Source organism: Balaenoptera acutorostrata, chromosome 19 (genome assembly GCF_949987535.1).
Source record: "Balaenoptera acutorostrata chromosome 19, mBalAcu1.1, whole genome shotgun sequence".
NCBI classification, from domain to species: domain Eukaryota; kingdom Metazoa; phylum Chordata; class Mammalia; order Artiodactyla; family Balaenopteridae; genus Balaenoptera; species Balaenoptera acutorostrata.
This window is the reverse complement of record NC_080082.1, coordinates 47933125-47955728: the sequence shown is the minus strand read 5'-3', so window position 1 is coordinate 47955728 and position 22604 is coordinate 47933125. Positions and strand designations below refer to the sequence as shown.

The 22604-nt window shown below is 48.9% G+C and overlaps 1 protein-coding gene and 1 pseudogene across 1 annotated transcript in view; both read left to right on the top strand.

Annotated features, from left to right (window-relative positions):
• The first annotated feature begins 304 nt into the window (after window positions 1-304).
• The window catches only part of RHPN2 (rhophilin Rho GTPase binding protein 2), a 59481-nt gene continuing 37181 nt past the window's right edge, over window positions 305-22604 (top strand). The window contains exons 1-2 of the mRNA XM_007165069.3: window positions 305-388; window positions 13441-13556. Of these exons, the coding sequence (XP_007165131.2) occupies window positions 320-388; window positions 13441-13556 (185 nt within the window). The 5' untranslated portion in view covers window positions 305-319. The remainder of the gene's footprint in view (window positions 389-13440; window positions 13557-22604) is intronic.
• On the top strand, window positions 9928-10611 carry LOC103017858 (translationally-controlled tumor protein-like; annotated as a pseudogene).

Genomic DNA, 22604 nt, shown 5'->3' with positions numbered 1-22604 from the left:
GGCTGAGGCTGCAACCACTCCCAGATTAAGCCCCTGAGGCTGGGAGAGGGCGAGCAAAGAGCGGAGGGGCTCTTTGCTCTCCCCTCCGCCAGCCTCGCCTGGGGCACGGCTGCGCTCGGCCAATCCGGAGCCGGGGCGGGACCGGGGGCGTGGTCTCGGCGGGCCTGGCTTGGTCTCCAGGACTCCCGGCCGGGCCTCAGGCGGGGCTGGAGGGGCGGTCGCTCAGACAGGGAGGGGCGGGGCAGGGGCGGGGCCAGGCGCCCTCTCGGGCCAGCGCGCAGATGAGCTTCAGTCTGTCCTGCGCTCCCGCGCTGCCAGCATGACCGACACTCTGCTGCCCGCGGCCCCCCAGCCGCTGGAGAAGGAGGGCGACGGCTACTTTCGGAAGGTGGGCGGCTTCGGGCGGGCTGGGATTCTGCGAGCTCCAGACTTCTTTCCCCCCAGGCTGTGGAGGGGGCTGCAGGGCGCGCGGCCGGGGTCGACCAGGCCTGGAGGGGGAGGAGGCTCACTGGCCTGGGGCGCGCCCGGCGGAGGGTCGGAGTGGAGGGGTGCGGCGGCGGTGCACCCGGCGGCCGAGAGCAGGTGACTTACGGGGCTGGGGAGTGGTGTCTCGGCCGCCCCGCGCAGGTGCCGGCGGAGGACAGGGCCAGGAGGGGTGCTCGGGGTCGCCCCCGCCGGCCGTCCCGCGGCCCTGGGGAAGGGACCGTTTCCCAGTGCGCTGTCGCTCTCGGCGTTGCGGCGCGTGGGGACCCGAGCCCAGCTTCCACCCGAGCGCTTGGCCGGAGCGCGTGGAAATAGGAGCCCCTCAGAAGGGATGGCGTTCCCTTTTTGCCTCCAGAATGCTTCCAGTGTTTGCCTCTTCGACATTTTCGAGGATGGGAGGGTACCTCGGGCGTCGCCCCCTTCTCTGCCCCTAGTTGCCCAGGAGGGCGTGCGCGCTGCAGACGTGAGGGCAGCGGTTTCGCTCCCTCACCACTTTTCGCTAAAGCGGATTTATCCGATTGTTGGGTAGACCTGCGGGAGGTGCGGGCTCCGCGGGAGCTTGGCACATACCGTGGCCTCCCGCCCTGAAGGTTCGCAGCTCAGCCCCTCAAAAGTGGCCCCAATCCACGGAGCGGGGTCGCTGGGATGTCCGCAGGTTGCAAGGCCTGGGCTACAAAGATGCTTTTGAGCCCGGAGGCACGGGGCACTTTCCATCCTTCTTCCTTGTCCCTATGAGTCTAAAAATAGCCTTTGGCTCTTGGCCATGTTTGACTAGGTGGGTTGAGAAATTGTTTTTTTATAACTTCTATGACTGAAGGCAGAGGACGAAATTATAAACAGGGCAGTGAAACTTTCCCACAGAACAGTCAATTCTTAATTGTTCCACGCCTAATGATCCAGTCAGTGAATGCTCTTGGCGTCTTCCTCCTTCTCCCATGACGCTGCCTTTGGGCTTTTGCTCTCTGGTGAGGAGCAGTGTCCCTAGAGGATGGGCAGGAGGAGAATCTGGAAACAGGTGAGGACAGAGTTGGAAAAATTCTTTTTGGTTAAATTGCTTTTAGCATTAAAAAAAAAAAAAGGAGTAGTTTTAAGGTGTATTTAAGTTAAAAGATGTCATTATGGAATTATAGGATTATAACTTCTAATTATGTGTGGCATTTGGGACAGAGCATTACAGGCCATGGAATTGCAGAAGGAGGCCAGGCCTGGGAATCCCTAGATCTCAGCCCTAGGGCCTCAAACCCTGACTGCCTCCCCCACAGAATTGCACTGTAGACTTTAGCAAGTTGCTGCATCTTTCTGGGACTTCATTTCCTCCCCAAATTGTCCTCTGAACAGGTGGAGGTCTGGACCTATAGCAGCATCTGGGGGAAACAACAGAGGAAGGGGCAGAAGAGGTGGTGAACACCTGCCAGGGTTATGTTCCCTTGTCTTCCAGAACAGGTTTTCCAGGGGAAGATGTGCATAGGACCGAGTGGAAGGCAAGGGAGCTGTGAAAGGATGCAAAGCTGAGTGTTTTTCAGGTGCGGTTTCTCCGGTGGTAGATAAAGAGAATCATGCGTGCAAAATAAGATGAATCACTGGTTTGCAATTAGAAACATCTCTTTGGAAAACGAGACCTTGTAATGATCATTGTGCTACGTCATAGTAGTCCAAAGAGTGTTCCTAGTACAAGGTTGATAAAAGGTGTCGACATGGAACCTTCCCTGATGTGTGATCCGAGCCAGTTTGTCCTAAAACAAATGCTCCTTGAATGAGAGGTAGATGTTATACAGGTGAAGAAGGGGAGGACGAACACTTCAGGCAGAGGGAACAGCATGGGTGAAGGCACAGGATTGTGAGCGTTTGTGAGTGAACCCTTGGGGGTGTGGAGGTGTAAGTGGGAACTAGGCTGTTCGGGAGTCATGCATCTTGGATGCATGGGAAGGGAACCTGGAGATCTATCAAAGTGCTTCATGCAGGACCAGACGTGTGAGATTTGTGTCACAGAAAGACCACTTTGAAAGCTGAGTGATCAGTAGGTGAGCGAAGGGGGAGAGGCAGTGGTGGAGCCAGGCAGGGAGGAGTGTGGAAGGTTAATCCTCATTGTCTCTCTCCTACTCCAGTACGGACTACTGATGACTTTTCAGTCAGTTATGTAAAGTACTAGGTAAACACAGCCTCACCACACCCATCCTTTCTACCAGCTTGCACCCCTGACTCAAACCAGGGGTCCAGACTGGAGGCAGGGATCCCAGTGGGGAGGGTGCAGTGATGAGGGCCTGAGCAAAGGCAGTCAACAGGGATGGGAAGAACTAATGGACCAAATATGGTGGGGAAGTACTGCTGATGGGAGTCCAAAATGTCTGCCCTTTGGTGGCTGGGGGGATGGTCAGGCGCCTCACTGAGATGGGGCAACCAGGAGGCTGAGGTAGAGGTGGTGGGCTTGAGGCCCCTAAGCGACATCTGAATGGTGGTCCCCGTGGGGAGTCCACTCCATGAACCCGGCAGCCACTAGAGCACCCTGGCTGGAGATGCAGCTTTGGGGGGCACCAGTGTGGGAGGCGGTGGGATATTGTGAAAAAGGACCCAAGGCAGAAGAGAATAATGCCTCCATTTAAGGGACAGGCAGAGAGATGGTAAACAAGCCCAGAGGGTGACAGTGTCAAGGCAGCTGAGAGAAGAGAGATCTTTTTAGTGGAGAGATGAGGTTGACAAGTCAGAAGAGCCTTGGAAAATACTGGGTTTAGTCCTTTAGAGGGTTGTTGGTAAATGAGTAGGTGGAGAATTGGGGGCAAAAGTCAGTGTGGTGGGGACTTTCCTGGCGATCCAGTGGTTAAGACTTCACCTTCCAATGCAGGGGGTGCGGGTTCGATCCCTGGTCGGGGAGCTAAGATCCCACATGCCTCGTGGTCGAAAAACCAAAAAACATAAAACAGAAGCAATATTGTAACAAATTCAATAAAATATTAAGTCTTTAAAAATGGTCCACATCAAAGAAAAATCTTTAAAGTCAGTGTGGTGGAGTACAGGTGGAAGAAGGGCAGAGAAAATAGTTGCTGGGGGGGATGGGGGTAGAGGAGAGAGAAGAAGGCAGGTTTGTTTAGAATGAGGAAGTTCATACTGCCTGCTTGTCTTGGACCCTGAACATGTGAGACAGTTTTTGGCAGAGAGGACCCCCTGGCAAATCAGGGTCTTCTTGGGGTTGTGCAGGACATGGCTGTCCAGAGCCCGAGGACACAGACTCAGTCTGGCCCCAGGTCAAGCGTGGACACTAGTACAGACCCTGGCCTCCTGGGTGAGCACCTTGGGGCAGGGGGCTCTCTGAATTAAAAACAAACAAAAAATACAGAATACTTTCTGGTCTATCACAATATGTTTCTCTCTTCTCTGGTTTCTCACTTTTTTTTTTTTCTTTCTTGACACTAATATGTTTAAATAGAGGTACAGTTCTATAAGAATAATTAAATACTAAATTATTTTCTTAAAAGAATGACCAGTGGAAATGGAGTTTCTTTTTCCCAAACAGATTTTTATGCTTATCCTAATGAAAGTCTTGGAAGAATGTGTGTTCGGGCCTATAGTTAATGCAGAGTAATACACATTTCCAAGACACTACATCCTGAGAGCTGGTCCCATCTCCAGGGCTCTCTGGGGGCTATAGTCCTGAAACCCACAGGAAAACCTGTTCTTGGCCAAGAGAAAACTAGCTGGAAAAAAACTAGAGAAAGATGTTCCCCAAGGCTGTTGAAAGGGCCTAAATGAAAGACCTTAGCAGTAAGGGGAAGAAGACCGTTGGTACAAAGTGCAGCATTGTGGGACCTTATCTCTGCCTCGCCATCCTCTGGGAACACTAATGGCCCAAAATGAATTTAGCTCCATTGTTTTTACCCAAGAGCTGAAGGAGAAGTTGTTTCTTGTTCACAGAAGCCTCCAGGCTGGACAGGGCCCCAAGGTTCACTGTGTCCTGGTTCGTGGTCCCTGTTTACTCTGGATTTCCTCAAGGCTCCAGCAGAGAAGGAAGGAAGAGAATTTTTTTTTTTTTTAACCCAGAGGCTCCTCTTAGGTCCTCCTCTGCACCATTCACCTTAGTGGGGTGTAATTTCATGTTAGACACACGTGTGCATCATATATAAGCACATGTGGAGGGACATGCTGGGCTGAGTCTGAGGAGCCCAGGGTAGGTCATGGGGGCTCATCCAGTCCATCTTTTTTTTTTTTTGAGAATCTATTTATTTTTGGCTGTGTTGGGTCTTCGTCGCGGCACGCAGGCTTCTCATTGTGGTGGCTTCTCTTGTTGCAGAGCACGGGCTCTAGGCGCATGGGCTTCAGTAGTTGTGGCTCTCAGGCTCAGTAGTTGTGGCTCGCGGGCTCTAGAGTGCAGGCTCAGTAGCTGTGGTGCACGGGCTTAGTTGCTCCGCGGCATGTGGGATCTTCCCGGAGCAGGGCTCGAACCTGTGTCCCCTGCATTGGCAGGCGGATTCTTAACCACTGCGCCACCAGGGAAGTCCCTGCGCCATTTTTATTGGGTAGTGATGATGTTTCTCCAGGTGGGGGTGGGGGAGGGAGGAGGAAGGGTGTAAAAGTTTGTGCTGCTGCCTCTTCCCCACCCCCTACCCACCATGGTCTGAGCCAGACCCTACAGGCCAGGCTGGATCCAGGCTGATCATCGCCTTGGTGAGGGTCTGTCGAGCTGCACTGGTGCACACCAGCAGCCCAGAGGGCGTGGTGGACAAACTTCTCCTCACATTGCGGGATCCTGGCCAGGAAGGGGTCCCCTGGCAGAAACAGTATTTGCAGGTGACTCAGAGGAGAGTCAGCATGATGAGGTATAACACTGTAAATGTCCCTTGCTTCCTGGGGCTATTTGGACGGATTCCAAGACACCACCTGATGATACAGGGCATTGGCTTTAGCCTGATCACCACTTCCTCCTTTGGCTCAGGTACTAGAGTCTCGTGACACAAAGGCTGTATTGGAGGTGGCCACAGAGGACAGCGGAACCGCAGGTGCAGCTCAGCCAGACTGAGTGTCTGGCAGAGCTGGCAGCAAGGGGTGCCAGCTGGGGACAAGGTCTCCCGCCCGTAGCGCCAGAAACAGGGAGAGATGCAGGTCCTTCTGGCCTTGCTAGTCAGACCCACGGAGTTCGCTAGGGCCATATGCCTTAGAAAATCCTGTTTCGATTGGATTTCGATTGGCAGGTGATCCAAAACTACAACTTCAGAAGTAATTTCTTTTTCTCCAGTATTATTGTATTAGAAAAGTAACATAAATTGTTGTAAAAAAGGGTAATAACAGAAATGTACAAAATCACACACACATACCATCTCCCCCCCACCAAGGACTGTAAACTAGTGGTGAGTACATCCTACCAGTTGAAATAAACGGGTCATCAGTTGGGTCTGAAAATACATTTGTCTCTTAGAAATTTTGGTGATTGTAAATCTTTGTAGAGCGGCACACACTTTGTACACACACAGTAGGTGTCTGTAAAGATTTGTAGAAGTGACTGAAGGGAGCCGGTTCATATTGTGGCCCCCTACCCCCATGTGAATGGATGGGGACGCCAGAGGGAGGCACCTGGCGGAGATCCTGGAAGGGCAGGAGACCTCTTTACAAGTGCCAAATTCATGTTTTAATTTTTATGGACGCGGAAAAGGTAGATTCTGTTCATCCAAACTGCCCTGAATCTCCAGCATGGTGAAAAGTTAAATTAGATGTGTTTTTGTGTATTGCAGGGGATTGCATGCTCTTTCTGTGCTTTCTGGTTGACAGCTTCTGGCTAACTCATAAACAAACAATTCTGTTTTCCAGAGCTAGGTGGTTGAGTGAGGGGTTGCATGACTAGGAAGGAAGGCAGAGAAAATATCTCCGTGCTGGAGAGGCAGCAAAAAACACCCCACTCTTCCATGCCCTGCGTGAGGGTCTCTAGCCAGGGGACCCTGCGTGGTCACTCTCACTCAGTCTTACTCCTGACCTGGAGACTCCAAGTTCACACTGTGCCCTCAATTTGCTGGAGACACATCTACATGTGTGGGCTTTAACTTCGGCTGTGTGGAAGAAAGGCCCTCACTGGTTCTTGGGGTGGAGGGGAGCCAGGCGCCAGGCACTGCCTAGAGCAGGTACCCCCCACCCCCTGCTGCGGAGGAAAGACCGCTCCCTACCCTGTGTCTGCCTTCCCAGTGGCCTGGCCTATCTGCCTTTTCACTGTCAGTCTCTGCGTGTTGTAGGTCAAGCAGCCTTTCCTGTCTTCCAAATCCACTGACTCCGGTTTTTGCCTAGGTGCTGCTCTTAAATACTTGTTTCCCAGCTGAACAACTTAACTATACCCTCAGGGCCTGTGCGTGTATATTAACAAATAGAGTTTTCACTCTGGGTGAACTTATTCTACTTAGGACTTTCTTAGTTGTGGTTACCAGAAGATCGAATCCCCAATGGTTTAGGCAGATGAACACACCATGGTACATTCCTACAATGGAATTCTACTCAGCAATTAAAAGGAGCAAACCACTGATAAGTACAACATGGATGAATCTCAAAGCATACTACTGAGCAAAATAAGCCAGACACAAAAGCATACATGCCCTATGATTCCATTTATGTGACGTTCTAGAGCAGGCAAAAGTCCACGGTGATAGAAATCGGAGTCTTGGTTGCCTTGGGGGGTAATGAGAATCGTCTATATTCTGATTGGAATAGTGGTTACATACGTATACACATTTATCCAAACTCATTGAACTATGTACTTAAAAAGCTATGCATTTCATTATGTGTAAATTATACCTCAATTTTAAAAAAATGGCTTAGGGGCTTCCCTGGTGGCGCAGTGGTTGAGAATCTGCCTGCTAATGCAGGAGACACGGGTTCGAGCCCTGGTCTGGGAAGATCCCACATGCCACGGAGCAGCTGGGCCCGTGAGCCACGGCTGCTGAGCCTGCGCGACTGGAGCCTGTGCCCCGCAACGGGAGGGGCCGCGATAGTGAAACACCCGCGCACCGCGATGAAGAGCGGTCCCCGCACCGCGATGAAGAGTGGCCCCCACTTGCCGCAACTAGAGAAAGCCCTCGCACGAACCGAAGACCCAGCACAGCCAAAAATAAATAAATAAATAAATAAATAAATAAATAAAATTAAAAAAAAAAATTTCTCTAAAAAAAAAAAAAAAAAAATGGCTTAGGCAAGAAAGGGAATGCATTTGGCTCCTGTAACTGAGAAGCCCAGAGGAATGGCTTCAGGCCTGGCTTGATCTAGGGCTCAAATGCTGCCACCAAAACTCAGTTTCTCAGCTCTGCTCCCCCTAGTTTGGCTTCATCTGGGGGGAGACACTCCCCCCACAGTGGTAACGTGGCTGCAGCTGCCCAGTCTCACATCCTCCTAAGTTCAAGGCTGATGGGGAGAAATGAAGGCCCCTCCTGATGGGCTCTGTTGTCCTATGTCAGGTGCTCACCCTGAATCAAACTCAGGGCTGGGGCCTTTGGTTTTCCAACGAGCCAGGCATGAATCAGATGTCCTTCCCCTTGGAAAGGAGGTGTGGGAGCATGAATTTACAACCCCTGACCGCTATGGGCTGTGAGGTGGGAGAGTGGGACGTGGGTCACTGTGGCCAAAAGATAGGCACTGATGCTGGGCAGCCCTCAGCCAGGAAGCACGTAAGGGGTGTCCGGGGGTTGGCGGGCGAGCTGTCCCCGCGTTCCCACACATTCCTGCTGCTCAGGCTCATCTCAGAGTGGCAGGAAGGACGTGGGCTTAAGTCCCCTTCCCACCCTTACTGCCTCTAGCATCTTGAGTAGCTCACTTACCCTCCAAGCCTCAGAACTGTGGGGTCCGAGATGCCATACCAGAGTCCACGTGGGCTGACTGACAACGTGGGAGACCCCACTAAGCTAGTGAGGAAGCTGAGCTTTACTCAGTACTTGCTTTTCTTGGGTGTTGGCAGTCGGACCATCTTTCCACATCTGGAGACTGACGCCAATGCCCAAACCTTAGGCTGGTCAGGTAACTGACAGACTCTGTGTAGTGGACAGACTCCCAACTTCACTGTAAGACTTGTGGACAGTGACCCTAGAGGCAAGGACAGTTCATTTGTTCCCCCCAACCCCTCTCCACTTCCCAGGCCAGGCAGGCGTGACAGGTGCTGCCTCGGTCCTGGGCACAAACCCTCAGTTCAGTTTGGAGCAGCTCTACATCCTGTTGTGAACCAATTAAGAACTAAGGTATGGCTGAGGACTGTGGGTCCCCACTAGCAGAGAACCCCTGGCAGGGGCCAGTGGGCAGCTAGCAGTCTCTGATGATGCCAGGGGGTCTTTTGGACAGTCTCGCCCAGATTCATCTCTCAGGGCTCTGGGAAGTTTCCAAACAGCCCTGCGGGCGTTTCTGGTGTTTCCAACAGGTCTGGCATTCCTACCTGTCAGTAAGAAGTAATGTAGTTTGGGGTCCAATTACTCAGTCAAATCTAATCCTAAGCATTCCTATGTCTTATCTGGAAACTTGACCCTACATCTGTGGGCTGGTTAAGGTGTAGTGATTCCAGGCCAGCCAGAAGTTGGGTGAAGTATGGGAGCAGGAAAAAGTTCTTATCCATGAGCTGGAATGGCTGCTTAATCTTAGGTCTGGGAATGTATGTAAAGGAATTAGTTATTAAGGCTTCTCTGTAAAATAGAACACAGCCTTGGTGAACCATGTAATTTTAAGTCAGATTGAGCCATCCCTTCATAGTAATTTTAGGACGTGGAAAGGAAAGAGACTGGCAATTATTTTAGCCCTTTACTAAAGACATTTTAATCTTAGATCTGGAAAGAGAGAATTAGTTTTCTGATTTTTGTTTTAAATCAGGGATCATTTAATGGTTTGAAAGATGTTAATTTTAAGACTATTCCAACTCAGATTCTGAATATCTGTGTAATTTGAATTTGGGCGGCTGCATGGGGGACAGGTGGGTGGCCACCTGCTGGGATGGGAGAGTGAAAAATCTTTGTGGAAGGAGAGATGTAACTTATTTCTGACCCTCTAGTCTAAAGGCCACTGATATGGGAATCCCTGGGAAGGTTGGGGCTGCGGAGAACCCATTTCTTCTTCCTTGGGGTCAAGGCCATGGATGTGGCTTGGGCAGAGGTGTGGGAGGCTAGGTGTTGCGGAGCTGTGATGGCAGTGACCAAGGCAGTGACGCAGAGAGAAAGGGCAGTCCCCACACCAAATACTGCCCACCAGCCACTCCCAGGGTGTGATTACTAGCCCGTCAGTGGGCGGAACCGAAAGATAAGCTTCAGAAAGGAATGGAGCGTTCCCTCAGATCCCTGGGCTTCTACCTGCTGGGGTGGGAAAAACACTATTAGGTTAAAAGGAAATTTTTTGAATCACTTTGCTGTACACCTGAAACTAACACAATATTGTAAATCAATTATACTTTAATTTAAAAAAAAAAAAAAGCTTCTCCGTCCGCTCCCCCTTCCCCCCGAGCGCCGCTCCGGCTGCACCACGCTCGCTCTGAGCTCCGCGCTCCTACTAAGCTAGTGCCACCGATGTCTCCCTCCATCATGATCATCTACCGGGACCTCATCAGCCATGGTGAGATGTTCTCTGACATCTACAAGATCCGGGCTGTGTCTGGAGGTGGAGGGGAATATGGTCAGTAGGACAGAGGGTAACATTGATGACTCACTCATTGGTGGAAATGCCTCCGCTGAAGGCCCCGAGGGCGAAGGTACCGACTGCACGGTAATCACTGGTGTGGATATTGTCATGAACCATCACTTGCAGGAAACCAGCTTCACAAAAGAAGCCTACAAGAAGTGCATCAAAGGTTACATGAAGTTAATCAAAGGGAAGCTTGAAGAACAGAGACCAGAAAGAGTAAAACCTTTTATGACAGGGACTGCAGAACAAATCAAGCACATCCTTGCTAATTTCAAAAAAAAAAAAAAACGATCAGTTCTTTATTGGTGAAAACATGAATCCAGATAGCACGGCTGCTCTGCTGGACTACCATGAGGATGGTGTGACCCCATGTATGATTTTCTTTAAGGATGGTCTAGAAATGGAAAAATGTCAACAGATTTGGCTGTTTGGATCTATCACCTGCTCGTCGTAACTGGCTGGCTGCTGCTGTTCATCCACACAACACCAGGACTTAAGACAATGGGACTGATGTCATCTTGAGCTCTTTGTTTTGATGTTGATTTGTTTGGAGCGGAGGCATTGTTTTTAAGAAAAAAAAAACATGTCATGTAGGTTGTCTAAAAATAAAATGCGTTTAAACTCAATTGAGAGAATGCCTCTTAGTTTAATAGGTAATATCTAAATCCATCTTGTGTAGCCTTCCTGGAGAAGCTAGAACCTGGTTGTAGACCACTACTAGAAAGCGTAAGACCATCTTCAGATAACTTCCACAGTGAAAACCACTTCCGGGACTTGGAATATAAATAAGAATCAACAGTAATTCAGTTGAAGTAAAGGGAAAGACCATGCTCATAGCAGTGCCAACATTTGAAGTGGATTTCTTACACATTTCATCACCTACAAATGGAAGTAGTTAACTCTGGAAGAAATTACCAAAAGAATAAATAGAGACTAACACAGTTGGAAGAAAAAAAAAAAAAAAAAGGATGGGAATTCCCTGGCGGTCCAGTGGTTAGGACTTGGTGCTTTCGCTGTGGTGGCCCAGGTTCGGTCCCTGGTGGGGAATAAGATCCCGCAAGCCGCACAGCTTAAAAAAAAAAAAAAAAAAAAGGAAACTCTTTTTCTCATCTTAAACTTTTCACAATGAAACATTGATTGTAATCTAAATACCCCAGGAAATAATGGACAGAGAACACAGACAATTCACTGAAAAAGCCATTCAAGTGATCAATGATATATGAAAAACATGTTTATCTTCACTAATAATCCTTGCAAATTGGGAGCATGGGATACCTGTTTTTCGCATATCAATTTGGCAAAGATTGAAAATAATACTTTCAACTCAACAGTAAAAAATAACCCAATTTAAAAATGGGCAAGGAGGGAATTCCCTGGCGGTCTAGTGGTTAAGACTCTGTGCTTCCACTGCAGGGGCGAGGGTTCGATCCCTGGTTGGGGAACTAAGATCTCGCGTGCCCTGTGAGGTGGCAAAAAAAAAAAAAAAAAATTGGGCAAAGGAATCTGAATTGATCTTTCTCCAAAGATACACAAATGGCCAATAAGCACATGAAAAGATGTTTAACCATCTTTGGTTTAGCCACCATTAACCATCAGGGAAATGCAAATCAAAACCACAGTGAGATACCACACATCCTAGGTTGGCTCTAATAAAGACAGTAACAAGTATTGATGAGGATAGGGGTAAATTGGATCCCTCGTCTACTGTTGGTGGGAATGTAAAATATTATAGCCGCTTTGGGAGATAGTTTGACCTCAAATGGTTAAACATAGAATTAACCATATGACACAGTAGTTCCACTCCTAGATCTATAGCCAAGAGAAGAAAGGAAAACATACATCCACGTAAAAACTTACACACAAATAAGCAGCCCTATTCATAAGAGCCAAAAAGTGAAAACACCCTCAAATGTCCATCAACTGATGAATGGATAAATGAATGTTCGTATTGATTGAAGTGTCAGGGACAAAAAGGAGTGAAGTACTGATATGTGCTACACCACGGAAGAACCTTGAAAACATTATGCTGAGTGAAAGGAGCCCATCACAAAAGACTGTATTCTGTATGATTCCACTTAAGTGAAATGTCCAGAATAAGCAAGTCTGTACAAACAGAAAGTATCAATAGATTCATGGTTGCCTAATGCTATCGGGGAGAAGGGACAGGAAATAGAGAGTACCTTTCTTTGCTGGAGGGTAATTGGGCTGGTGCTTAGGGGGAGGAGGGGGCTTAAAGAGGTTAGACGCCCTGTTACTCAGTCCTAGAAATATACCTTAAAGGAAAACTTGAGGTTTACAAAGATTCATGTTTACAGATATGCATCAAATAATTATAGATAATAGCAGATACTTGGAAACAATCTAACTGTCCGACTATAAGGAAATGGTAAATCCTAAAAAAAGGCAACATTATGCAATTATTAAAATCATGGTTTTGAGGAGCACTTCATAACAAAGGAAATTTTCATGATAGAGTATTAAGTGAGAAAACATGATAGCCTATGCGTGCCACTGTGCAGAAAAGGGTTAACATGGCAGACCTGAGGCTGCTTTCCTTAGGAAGACCTGCTTGCAAGGTTGGCCCCTGCCTGGTCCCTGGGAGCCTGGCTCTTGGAGTGTTCCTTTCATCCCCTAAGTGATGAAGTTGGCTCGCTGTGTCTAAACTAATGGCGAAAAACACGTGGTTTACAATGAACACCTGCTTTCCTTTTGGCAGCCTGGAATTTTGGTATGTGCTAGGCAGAAGCTGCCTTTGTGATCAGCCCCTAATAAAAACCGTGAATTTGATTTTCTAATGGGCCAACCTGGGCAGTGACACTGCATGCGTGTTGCTGCATTTTTGTTGCTGGGGGAAGAGTGTGCTTTGTGTGACCCCTCATAGGACGGAGAACGCATAAGGAAGCCTGCACATGGATTCCTCCAGACTCTACCTCTTTTTCCCTATGATCCAGCTATGTATCTTTATTTACTAAACTGCTGTCATAAATCTTAGCCGTGAGTGCAACTGTATGCTGAGTCCTGTGAAACTCCAGACATGGGGCTGGTCTGGGGAAACTCCCTACACAGCCGCTAATGTGGAAAGTAACAATATGCATATATTGTAAAATAGGTGGGCAGGAAAGAAACCAATCACAGTGGCTGTTTTGGAGTTGTGTTATTAGGACTGACTTTTCTTTTTTTATATTTTTCGTATTTTATATATTTTCCATGTTGGAAAATATATAAAATATATTACTTTTACTTTCAGAAAAAATGAGTTTTTAAAACATTTTCTGTTGTATTAGACGTTTGTCATCATTTTTAGAGTGGCTGACCTCTGAAGGGGCATCTCTTGTTTTCCCTCAGGGTTGCAATCCCCTCGCACAGACTGGCCGGAGCAAACTGCAGAATCAGAGGGCTGCCTTGAACCAGCAGATCCTGAAAGCCGTGCGGATGAGAACGGGAGCGGAGAACCTTCTGAAGTAGGTGTCTGCTGGCTCTACCACCTTGGCTGGGAGCCTGGACTCTCCTGAGGCCTGTCCATCTATTTCCTAAACTCCCAGGCCTGCCCAGCTTCCTCTCAGCTCTTGGTTTTAGCTTTGAGTTTCCTCCTCATTTCTGGCACCTGGAGCAGGCCCTGTCTCGCCTAGCGCTTGGTTGTGTCAAAGAGAAGTATTTTACACAGCCTGTCTGTGTGTTTGCGATAGAAGGGTGATGGAGGAAGTCCAATTATCTGATTCCTGTTTGTTTTCCCTGCTTTCTTTGGGACCTGTTTTCTCTACTGCATAGCACTATGCCTGATCTAGAATCACTGCTTGCTAAGTATTTGTTGAATGTATAAAGAAAAGAAAGGCAACACAACATTGTAAATCAACTATACTTCAGTTAAAAAAATTAGATTTGAAAAAATAAAAAGTTAAAAAAAAAAGAAAGAAAGAAAGAGAAGAAAGGCAGAAAGGAGGGAATAGGAGCCTTTCAATTGCCAGTGTCCATCTTTAATGAGAGGGGCCCAGTACAGCTCTGGACTCTTGGGGCACTCATTATTATGCTCTGATGGTAACATAGTTACTTATCAAGCATAGAACTCAAGAGTTCAGACTTCTTCAGCGTTCTAGGGGTGACTCTTGCCAGCCCCATGCTGCCTTCTGCACTGGGTATGGAGGCAAGCAGTACGCCTGCTGCCCAGCTAAGTGAGACAGATGCTTCCTGGAGCCTCAGAAAGACATGTGGAGTGTTTGCTGGGACCTGGAACCTGGAAACCTGGCAGGATGTGGATAATGGGTGTTCCCAGTAGGTCTGCTTCACTGTTGGAGGCCTTAGGGAGCCCCGAGGCTGATTGGAGGCTGTTGGGAAAAACAAATACACCAAACCAGGTGGATTGGTAAAAGAGCCACAAGACTCTGGTGGTCACATATATGTACGAATAGTGTGATCTGCTCTTCCATATGGGCCGCTCACCCGAGCACTCAGTAAAGACAAGAGGAGGGTTTCTCACCATGAACTAGGAGTAAATTCATTTCTGAATCGGTCTGTATTTGTTGGTTAGGAAAGATCTCTGAGGTATGAAATGGGGGGAAAGAAAGATGCAGGACAGCATGCCCTGCATATGTGTTTTAAAAATACGTGCATATGCTTTTGTGTATGCATAGACTTTTTCCAAAAGGGGGGAAGAAACAGCTGTTAGTAGAGTGGGCTCTTGGGAGCAAGACCAGAGTTGGGTGGGTAGACGTGATTCCTTCTTGTCACTTTATCCTTTCAGTGTTTGAATGTTCTTTTAACAAAGTGCGTGGATTACTTTCATGCATTTTTTTTTTTAAAGCCTTTTTAAAAATTTTATTCATTTATTTATTTATTTATGGCTGTGTTGGGTCTTTGTTTCTGTGCAAGGGCTTTCTCTAGTTGCAGCAAGCGGGGGCCACTCTTCATTGCGGTGCGCGGGCCTCTCACTATCGCGGCCTCTCTTGTTGCGGAGCACAGGCTCCAGATGCGCAGGCTCAGTAATTGTGGCTCACGGGCCCAGTTGCTCCGCGGCATGTGGGATCCTCCCAGACCAGGGCTCGAACCCGTGTCCCCTGCATTGGCAGGCGGATTCTCAACCACTGCGCCACCAGGGAAGCCCCCACTTTCATGCATTTTTATTGTGAAATAATAGGCCTAGAAGAATAATATGAGCAACCCACTGCCCCTGGGTCAGGAACAACAGTGCTGTGCCTGTGTTGGTTTTGTTGCTCATGGACTAGCAAGTCCTGGGGTGGCCAAGTGTCTGGGAACCTCTCCTCCAGCTACTTCTGTAACAGGGTGGAAGGGAGGCTGTTCCTGGAGCCGACTGGGGAAAATACGGTAACATTCCACCTTTTGAAACAACTGACCGTGTCCCTGTCCCCAGAGAAGTCTGGACCTGGGAGTTGTCAGGTCTGCTGCACAGTGGGCCTCAGCGGCCAGTGCAGCTTGAGAGAGGCCTCCGATTTTGTTTGTTGGTGGTTTTTTTTTGGCTGCGTTGGGTCTTCGTTGCTGCGCACGGGCTTTCTCTAGTTGTGGTGAGCGGGGCTACTCTTTGTTGCGTCGCGCGGGCTTCTCATTGCGGTGGCTTCTCTCATTGTGGAGCACGGGCTTTATGCGTGTGGGCTTTAGTGGTTGCAGCACATGGGCTCAGTAGTTGTGGTGTGTGGGCTTAGTCGTTGCAGCGGGGGGGTTCTAGGGTGCGTGGGCTTCGGTAGTTGTGGTGCATGGGCTCAGTAGTTATGGCTCGCGGGCTCTAGAACGCAGGCTCAGTAGTTGTGGCTCACGGGCTTAGTTGCTCCATGGCATGTAGGATCCTCCCGGACCAGGGATCAAACCCGTGTCCCCTGCACTGGCAGGCGGATTCTTAAGCACTGCGCCACCAGGGAGGTCCAAACCCCCGATTTTGGGAAGTCCTGCCGTGTGCTGAGCTTGCTGTGCTGAGGAGGCTGCAGGTGCGGTCCCCTTGGTGTGTTTTGTGGCCTTGGGTTTTGGTTGACACCTTGCCAGGCCAGCTGTGCGGCCGAGGGGGCAGGTGGGCAGCCCTGACCCTGTGCCCGTCCATTCACACAACGAATGGATTTACTGAGCACCTACTAAGTGGCAGGCCGTGTCTGAGATGTGAGGGGATAAGGCCGCAAGCAATTCAGACGAGGCCCTGCTTTCCTGATGCTTAATCTCTCATAGGGGAAACCGAAATACACAAGCAAACAAATCCAGTCACGTCAGGAGGTGATGTTTTCTAGGGCACCGATGAAAGGGAAATGTGATAGAGGCTGATGCAGTGTGATGCGGCCTTGGAGACGGAGGGTGGTCAGGGAGGCCCCCTCTGGCCAGGGCACTTGGCGTTGCTAAGGCGGGGCCTAGGGCGGTTTTGTCTGTCTTGCTCTGTTAATGACGCCAGCAAACAGCCTCTCTGAGGCTCATTGTCAGGTCGGCAGTTGTTAAGCTGGCGGGGTGGGGGTGGGGTGAGGTTGTTAATGATTCTTGCAGTGACCTAAAAGCTCAAAGTGCCCCTCTCTGGGGAATGTTGTCAGAGGAAACCCTAGAGGTATTTATTAATCTGACTTAACCGGCACCAACGGTTTCCCGAAAACAAATAGGGCGTGTAGCCGAGACCAGCTCTGGCCCTTGAGTTTCTCTGGGCGGCCGATTAGGTGATTGTCCCTGCCAGCAAAGGGTAGTTTCAGTCATAAACCGGGCCCTGCCGTCCTGTCTGTCTGTTTTCAGGTTCCTAAATGTCCTACCGTTGCTCCCTGATAAAGGCAGAGCAGTTGGAATGTTTGGGGGAGTGGGCGTTTGGGAAAATGTCCCCCCAGATGCAGGAACTTGGGAATCCCAGTCCTTACCTGCATCGGTGAGGGAGCTTTGAGTCTGGACCGGTGCTCTGAGGAGCCTGGTTTTCTACCCCTTCAAGGCCTTCTTCTCTGATCCATATTGGCCAAGAGTCCATGAGCTTCCTGGAGCCTGATTAGGAAGATATCAGATATTTTAAATGTGCTTTTTTAGGCTAAGCAAGGATAATATTCTCTCTCTTTTCCTAGCTCCCTTCCCTCCCTTGAGAAAAGCTGGGGTAGAAACGTGGTGATGTTTCTCAAAAACAGATGGCCTCTGTGAAATTTAAAGCAAGTTGCCACATAGTTCAATTTTAACTAACTGTTTCTTTGGGTTCTATAAGGTGGTCATTGGTTCTAAAGGGTGGGTCATTTAACATCTTTGGGCTTCAGGTTCCCTTCTCGGGGCCAGGTGCGCATGGAAAAGAGTGAAGGGGGCTGGGACTGGTGCTGTGATGCGATAGGGAGTGGTGGGGACTGCGGTAAAGAGCAGAGCATATGCTCTCTGGAGGGGGCAACTACAGTGTGGCTCATATGGGGGGCAGGGCCAGGGTTGCCAGATCTTCAGTTTTGCTTTGTTTTGTTTTTTTCAGGAGAAGAGAGAGATCTGACTTTTGTCCCCTTTTTTATCTTCTGATAGTTGAATTTTAAAATAGTGGCAACTAATTCAAGGGGGAAGAAATAACACCCTGAGAATCAAGTGAGCAAGTCCCATGGACCTCCAGTTTGCGACTTCTGGACCAGAGGGTCATGAAGTTCTGGGACAGGGGTGCCCTGGGGTGATTTGGGCTGTATGAGAGTGACTTGAGGCTAATGACTGCTCACACCATCAGTTCTGAGAGGGGCTGGTGTCTGGACAGTGGGGTGTACGAGCCAAAGCCTTGGGGGCCTGCACCAACTCTGAGGCCTGCCTTTCTACACTGAGAGATGGGCTGGAGGCAGGTGTCCTGCCAGACCAGCTGATCTGCTGCCTTAGCCAGGTGGCCACATGAGGGCACTGGGCAATACTTGCTCTAGCTTTCCTGAATCCCTGGCAGAGCAGGATTTGGGGTCAGACAGATTAAGGCCAAACTGTTCGAGTAATGTCTGTGAAGCTGGTACAAGCCTGTGTTACCTGTCAACAAGCCTGTTCCTGGAGGGACAATTTTACTAAAAGACTTGGGAGAAAAATTACACTAAAATAAATGGAGATACATGGGTCAGAATGCAAATTCATGTACATCTTTAAGACAAAACATGGGGATGTTAGAGAAATTTTGGACTTGGGGCAAAGAAACCATACATCCCATGAGGTGTCTATAGTGGAAACGGTCTCAGAGGCTCCAACTTGAGGGACATGCCTGGATGTTGTCAGTGGCCTCAGGAAATCATTGACTGTGGCCTTCTTTTTCCTGTTCACATATGGTGGCTTGATCACTCAGAGTAAGTTGGACACCTTTTCATTCTTTTTTTCTTTTTTTAAAGTTTTTTTTTTTTTTAAATAAATTTATTTATTTATTTTTGGCTGCGTTGGGTCTTCGTTGCTGTGCATGGGCTTTCCCTAGTTGCGGCGAGCAGGGGCTTCTTGTTGCAGAGCACGGGCTCTAGGAGTGTGGGCGTCAGTAGTTGTGGCACGCAGGCTCAGTAGTTGTGGCTCACGGGCTCTAGAGCGCGGGCTCAGCAGTTGTGGCGCATGGGCTTAGTTGCTCCGCGACATGTGGGATCTTCCCAGACCAGGGCTCGAACCTGTGTCCCCTGCGTTGGCAGGTGGATTCTTAACCACTGCACCACCAGGGAAGTCCCACCTTTTCATTCTTGACTTTTGCAGTATGTGTATGCTCTTTAGGAAAAACCCGAGGGAGTCGGCCTCTCCTTGGTGGTCCAGGCCAGAAGGAGGCCGTGGAGAACGTGGGCGGGGAGACCCTGGGCAGGAAAGGGCTGAAACACCCTTCTGCCTCATCCTGGTTGGTCTCAGGGCCTCTTTTGGCTGTAACATCAGTTATCAGACCACAGGGGTTTCAGAGTAGAAGCACACCCAAGTGAAAGCTGAGAAAACCCATGTTCTTCCAAAAAGGCCCCTAGAAAGGATTCATTTTCACCCAGAAAGGCAGCCCAGGTGCAGAGCACCAGTACTGAGGAGCCCGAGGTTCTGGTCTTCATCCCTGATTTGGGCCAGCTCTTCCCCCAGCTGGGGCACGGGGGAACTGGGCACACCCACCATGTTGAACCGGTGGCACCTCATTCGAGAAGCCCCCCTCCACCAGTGAATCCGTGAAAAATCATGACCTGTACTAGGAACAGCACACGTTCTAGGGTTCGTTTCTGAATCAGCGTTGCACCCTAAGGTCAGCATTGTGGAAACCCACCCTGAGAGCCCCACCTGGCTACCAACTTTTTCCGGAGTGACGCATGACTCACGTGAAGAGGTCCGTGTCCAAAGAGCAGGTCACTGATTTGTTGCAAATCCTAAATCTCAAATTGTTGCCAAGTCTAGAAGAAGTAGCAGATCCATATATAGAGGTGGGAAAATCAAGAGTTGGCATATTTGGAGGTTCTCCAGGTATTTGGGTGGGGGTCTTAGGGCCTAAATTGTCATATTTAAGCTGGACCCATTCTGTTGCTGAGAACGAATCACACCCCCCATACCCCAAGCCCCCAGCCCCATCCCCGACTCACACACCATTGCTTCTAGAGAGTGGTCTTTACTCTGCCCTTTGTTCTTTCATCAACTGAAATTGAAAGCCTCCACCGTGTGGAAAGGACAATGTCAGGTTCCAAGAGAAATACAGAGAAATAGTAGGCAAAGGTCTTGTCCCTCCAGGAGTTATAACTGTTTGTCTTGCCTCACTCTAACATGTATTTGAGGCACCCTGACACACTCGTACAGCATGTAAGATTAAAACAGGAATGAGTGAGGATATGGGGGCAGGAGGAAGAAGATTAAAAGAGATTTAGCTGGAAGTAAGGCTAGTACACGCTACAAGGTCTTAGATCCTCTGTTAGATGTGGGCCATGTTTGTCTCCAAGTTTTCCGGCAGGCAGTAAGAAGGGAATGTGACCTGGAACACATTTCATACCCATTAGCTGGAAGCAGACCATTTGCTAAGAAGAAGTTGTTCCCAATACCGAGGGCTGGGAGAATTTCCTCCCTTGTACCCTCGTAGACTTTATCAGCTAGTGAATGAGTCATGTTCTCAATAACATCTCTGTAGCTCAGGTTTTACAAGGGGCAGATTGTGAACCACGGTGTGTAATGAAATCAATTCAGTGGGTTGCTGTGGTATAATAAAAAATAAACATTTGGTCTTTGTGCCTGGTTCCTGGCACAGTGAGCCTAAAACCCTTGGAACCTCCTGCACGTCTTTTGTATGCTAATGCAATGACACCTGATGGGGGTAGGGGGCCTTCAGGAGGGGGAGCTATTTGCCAGAGTGACCAAGCCTGTTTAGAGGGTTGGAACTTTCAGCCTCACCCCTGGACTTCTGGGAAGGAGAGAGGGGCTGGAGATTGAGTTCAATCACCAGTAGCCAGTGACTTAATCAGTTATGCCCCAGTAATGAAGTAATGAAACCTCCATTAAACCCCTAAGCGACGGGGAGCTTCCAGGTTGGAGAACACATCGAGGGGCAGGGAAGGAGGCCTGCCTGGAGAGGGGCTGGTGCCTCCTCGCCCTCCTCGGCCTGTGGATCTCTTCCATCTGGCTGTTCCTGAGCTGTATACTTTAAAAATAAACCCCAGTAAATGGAAGTAAAGTGTTTTCCTGAGTTTTGTGGGTCATTCTAGTGAATTATTGAAACTGAGAAGGGGGTTGTGGGAACCTCTGATTTGTAGCTCGTTGGTCAGAAGTTCAGGTGCCCTCCCCCTGCCCCCACCTGCTTGCAACTGACCCCCGAAGTGGGAGCAGCCTTGTGACACTGAGCCCTTAACCTGTGGGGTCTCTTCTAACTCTGGGAGTTGGTGTCAGAATTGAATTCAATTGTTGGGCACCCAGTTGGTGTCAGAGAATCAGAAATGGAGAGTTTCAAACATTATTGTTTTTAAAAGAGAAGTTATTAGAGTTCGAACAGAATATATTGGAGAGCACCACATGTATGGCAGCGTATGGTTTTGTGAGACTTTTGTTTTTGGGGGCGGGAGGTGTATGTGTGTACTGTGCTGTGATATAAATGCATTTCTTTTTTTTTGAAAATTAATTAATTAATTAATTAATTTAGTTTGGCTGTGTTGGGTCTTCGTTTCTGTGCGAGGGCTTTCTCTAGTTGCAGCGAGCGGGGGCCACTCTTCGTCGTGGTGCGCGGGCCTCTCTCTGTCGCGGCCTCTCCCGTTGCAGAACACAGGCTCCAGACGCGCAGGCTCAGTAGTTGTGGCCCACGGGCCTAGCCACTCCGTGGCATGTGGGGTCTTCCCAGACCGGGGCACGAACCCGTGTCCCCTGCATTGGCAGGCAGACTCCCAACCACTGCGCCACCAGGGAAGCCCTAAATGCATTTCTTACTGGTGATCGTGTCCTTCTCCAAAAAAAATTCCCAAACCAATGACATTCACCATCTGAGCTTCCAATATCTCATTGCCTGGCTGGGGAGTCCAAACGTGCATTTGTGAAAACTTACTGGGCAGTGAGAGGGCAAGTGCCATCCTATCTGCAGCCAGGTCACAGCTGCTCTTTCTGAGGGGGCATAAGCTTGTTGGTTGGTCATGGAGAATGAGCTGAAGCAAGGGAGGGGGAGAGAGGGAGAGAGAGAGAGAGAGAAGGGAATATATATGCACCACGGAGAGAAACTGATGGGCCCAAATATGTGCAAGGCGGGGAAAGCCCCAGGGGAGAGGGCCAACTGCAAGGGAAGTGGTTTAGCGCTTTGCTCTCTGGAGGAAAGGTGGACAGGTGGTGAGCAAAGCAGGCCAATGAAAGGTAGATGGATTTTCATCAGCTGAGGAGGAGGAGGTGGTCAGGTACTGTCTCTCTGGCTGGCTGGAGCTCTTGGCTGGTGACCCTTGGCTGGTAACCCATTTCATGGATGAGGACAGTTCTGGTACCTGGCCTGAGCCATGGCTGAGGACTTGCCAGAATGGTTCAAGGAAATGTGCTCAGCAAGACCTGGCTTAGAACTAGGTTGTTATTGCCACGGTTGTTTTCGCAGTGACTCCCAATCTGTAAAATGAGCTCGCACCTGTAAGGTCTTTGAGCAGGTGGCAGAACCCCTGCTTTGAGAATTTGGGTAAAGTTTGTTCCTCCATCCTGCTTAACACTATTCCGTTCTATGGATATAGCACATTTTGCTTATCCATTTGCCAGTTAGATATCTGGATTCTTTCTACTTTTGGGGCTATTAGGAATAATGCTACTATAAACATTCACACTCATGTCTTGGTTTGGACATATGTTTTCATTTCTTTCATATAGATTCCTAGGAGTGCAATTACTTGGTTGTATGGTAAGTTTATGTTTTAACGTTTTTTGAAACTACCCAGCTGTTTTCCCAAGTGGCTATGTCATTTACATTCAGCAGTGCAGGAGGGTTCTAGTTTCTCTATACATCCTCACTAACACTTGTTATTGTTTGTTTTCTTTATCATAGCCAATCTAGTAGTTGTGTATTGGTATCTTATTATGGTTTTAACACGCGTTTCCCTATTGACTAAAGACTTTGAGCATCTTTTCATGTGCACATATTAGCCATTCATAGAACTTCTTTAGTAAAATGTTTATTCAAATCTTTT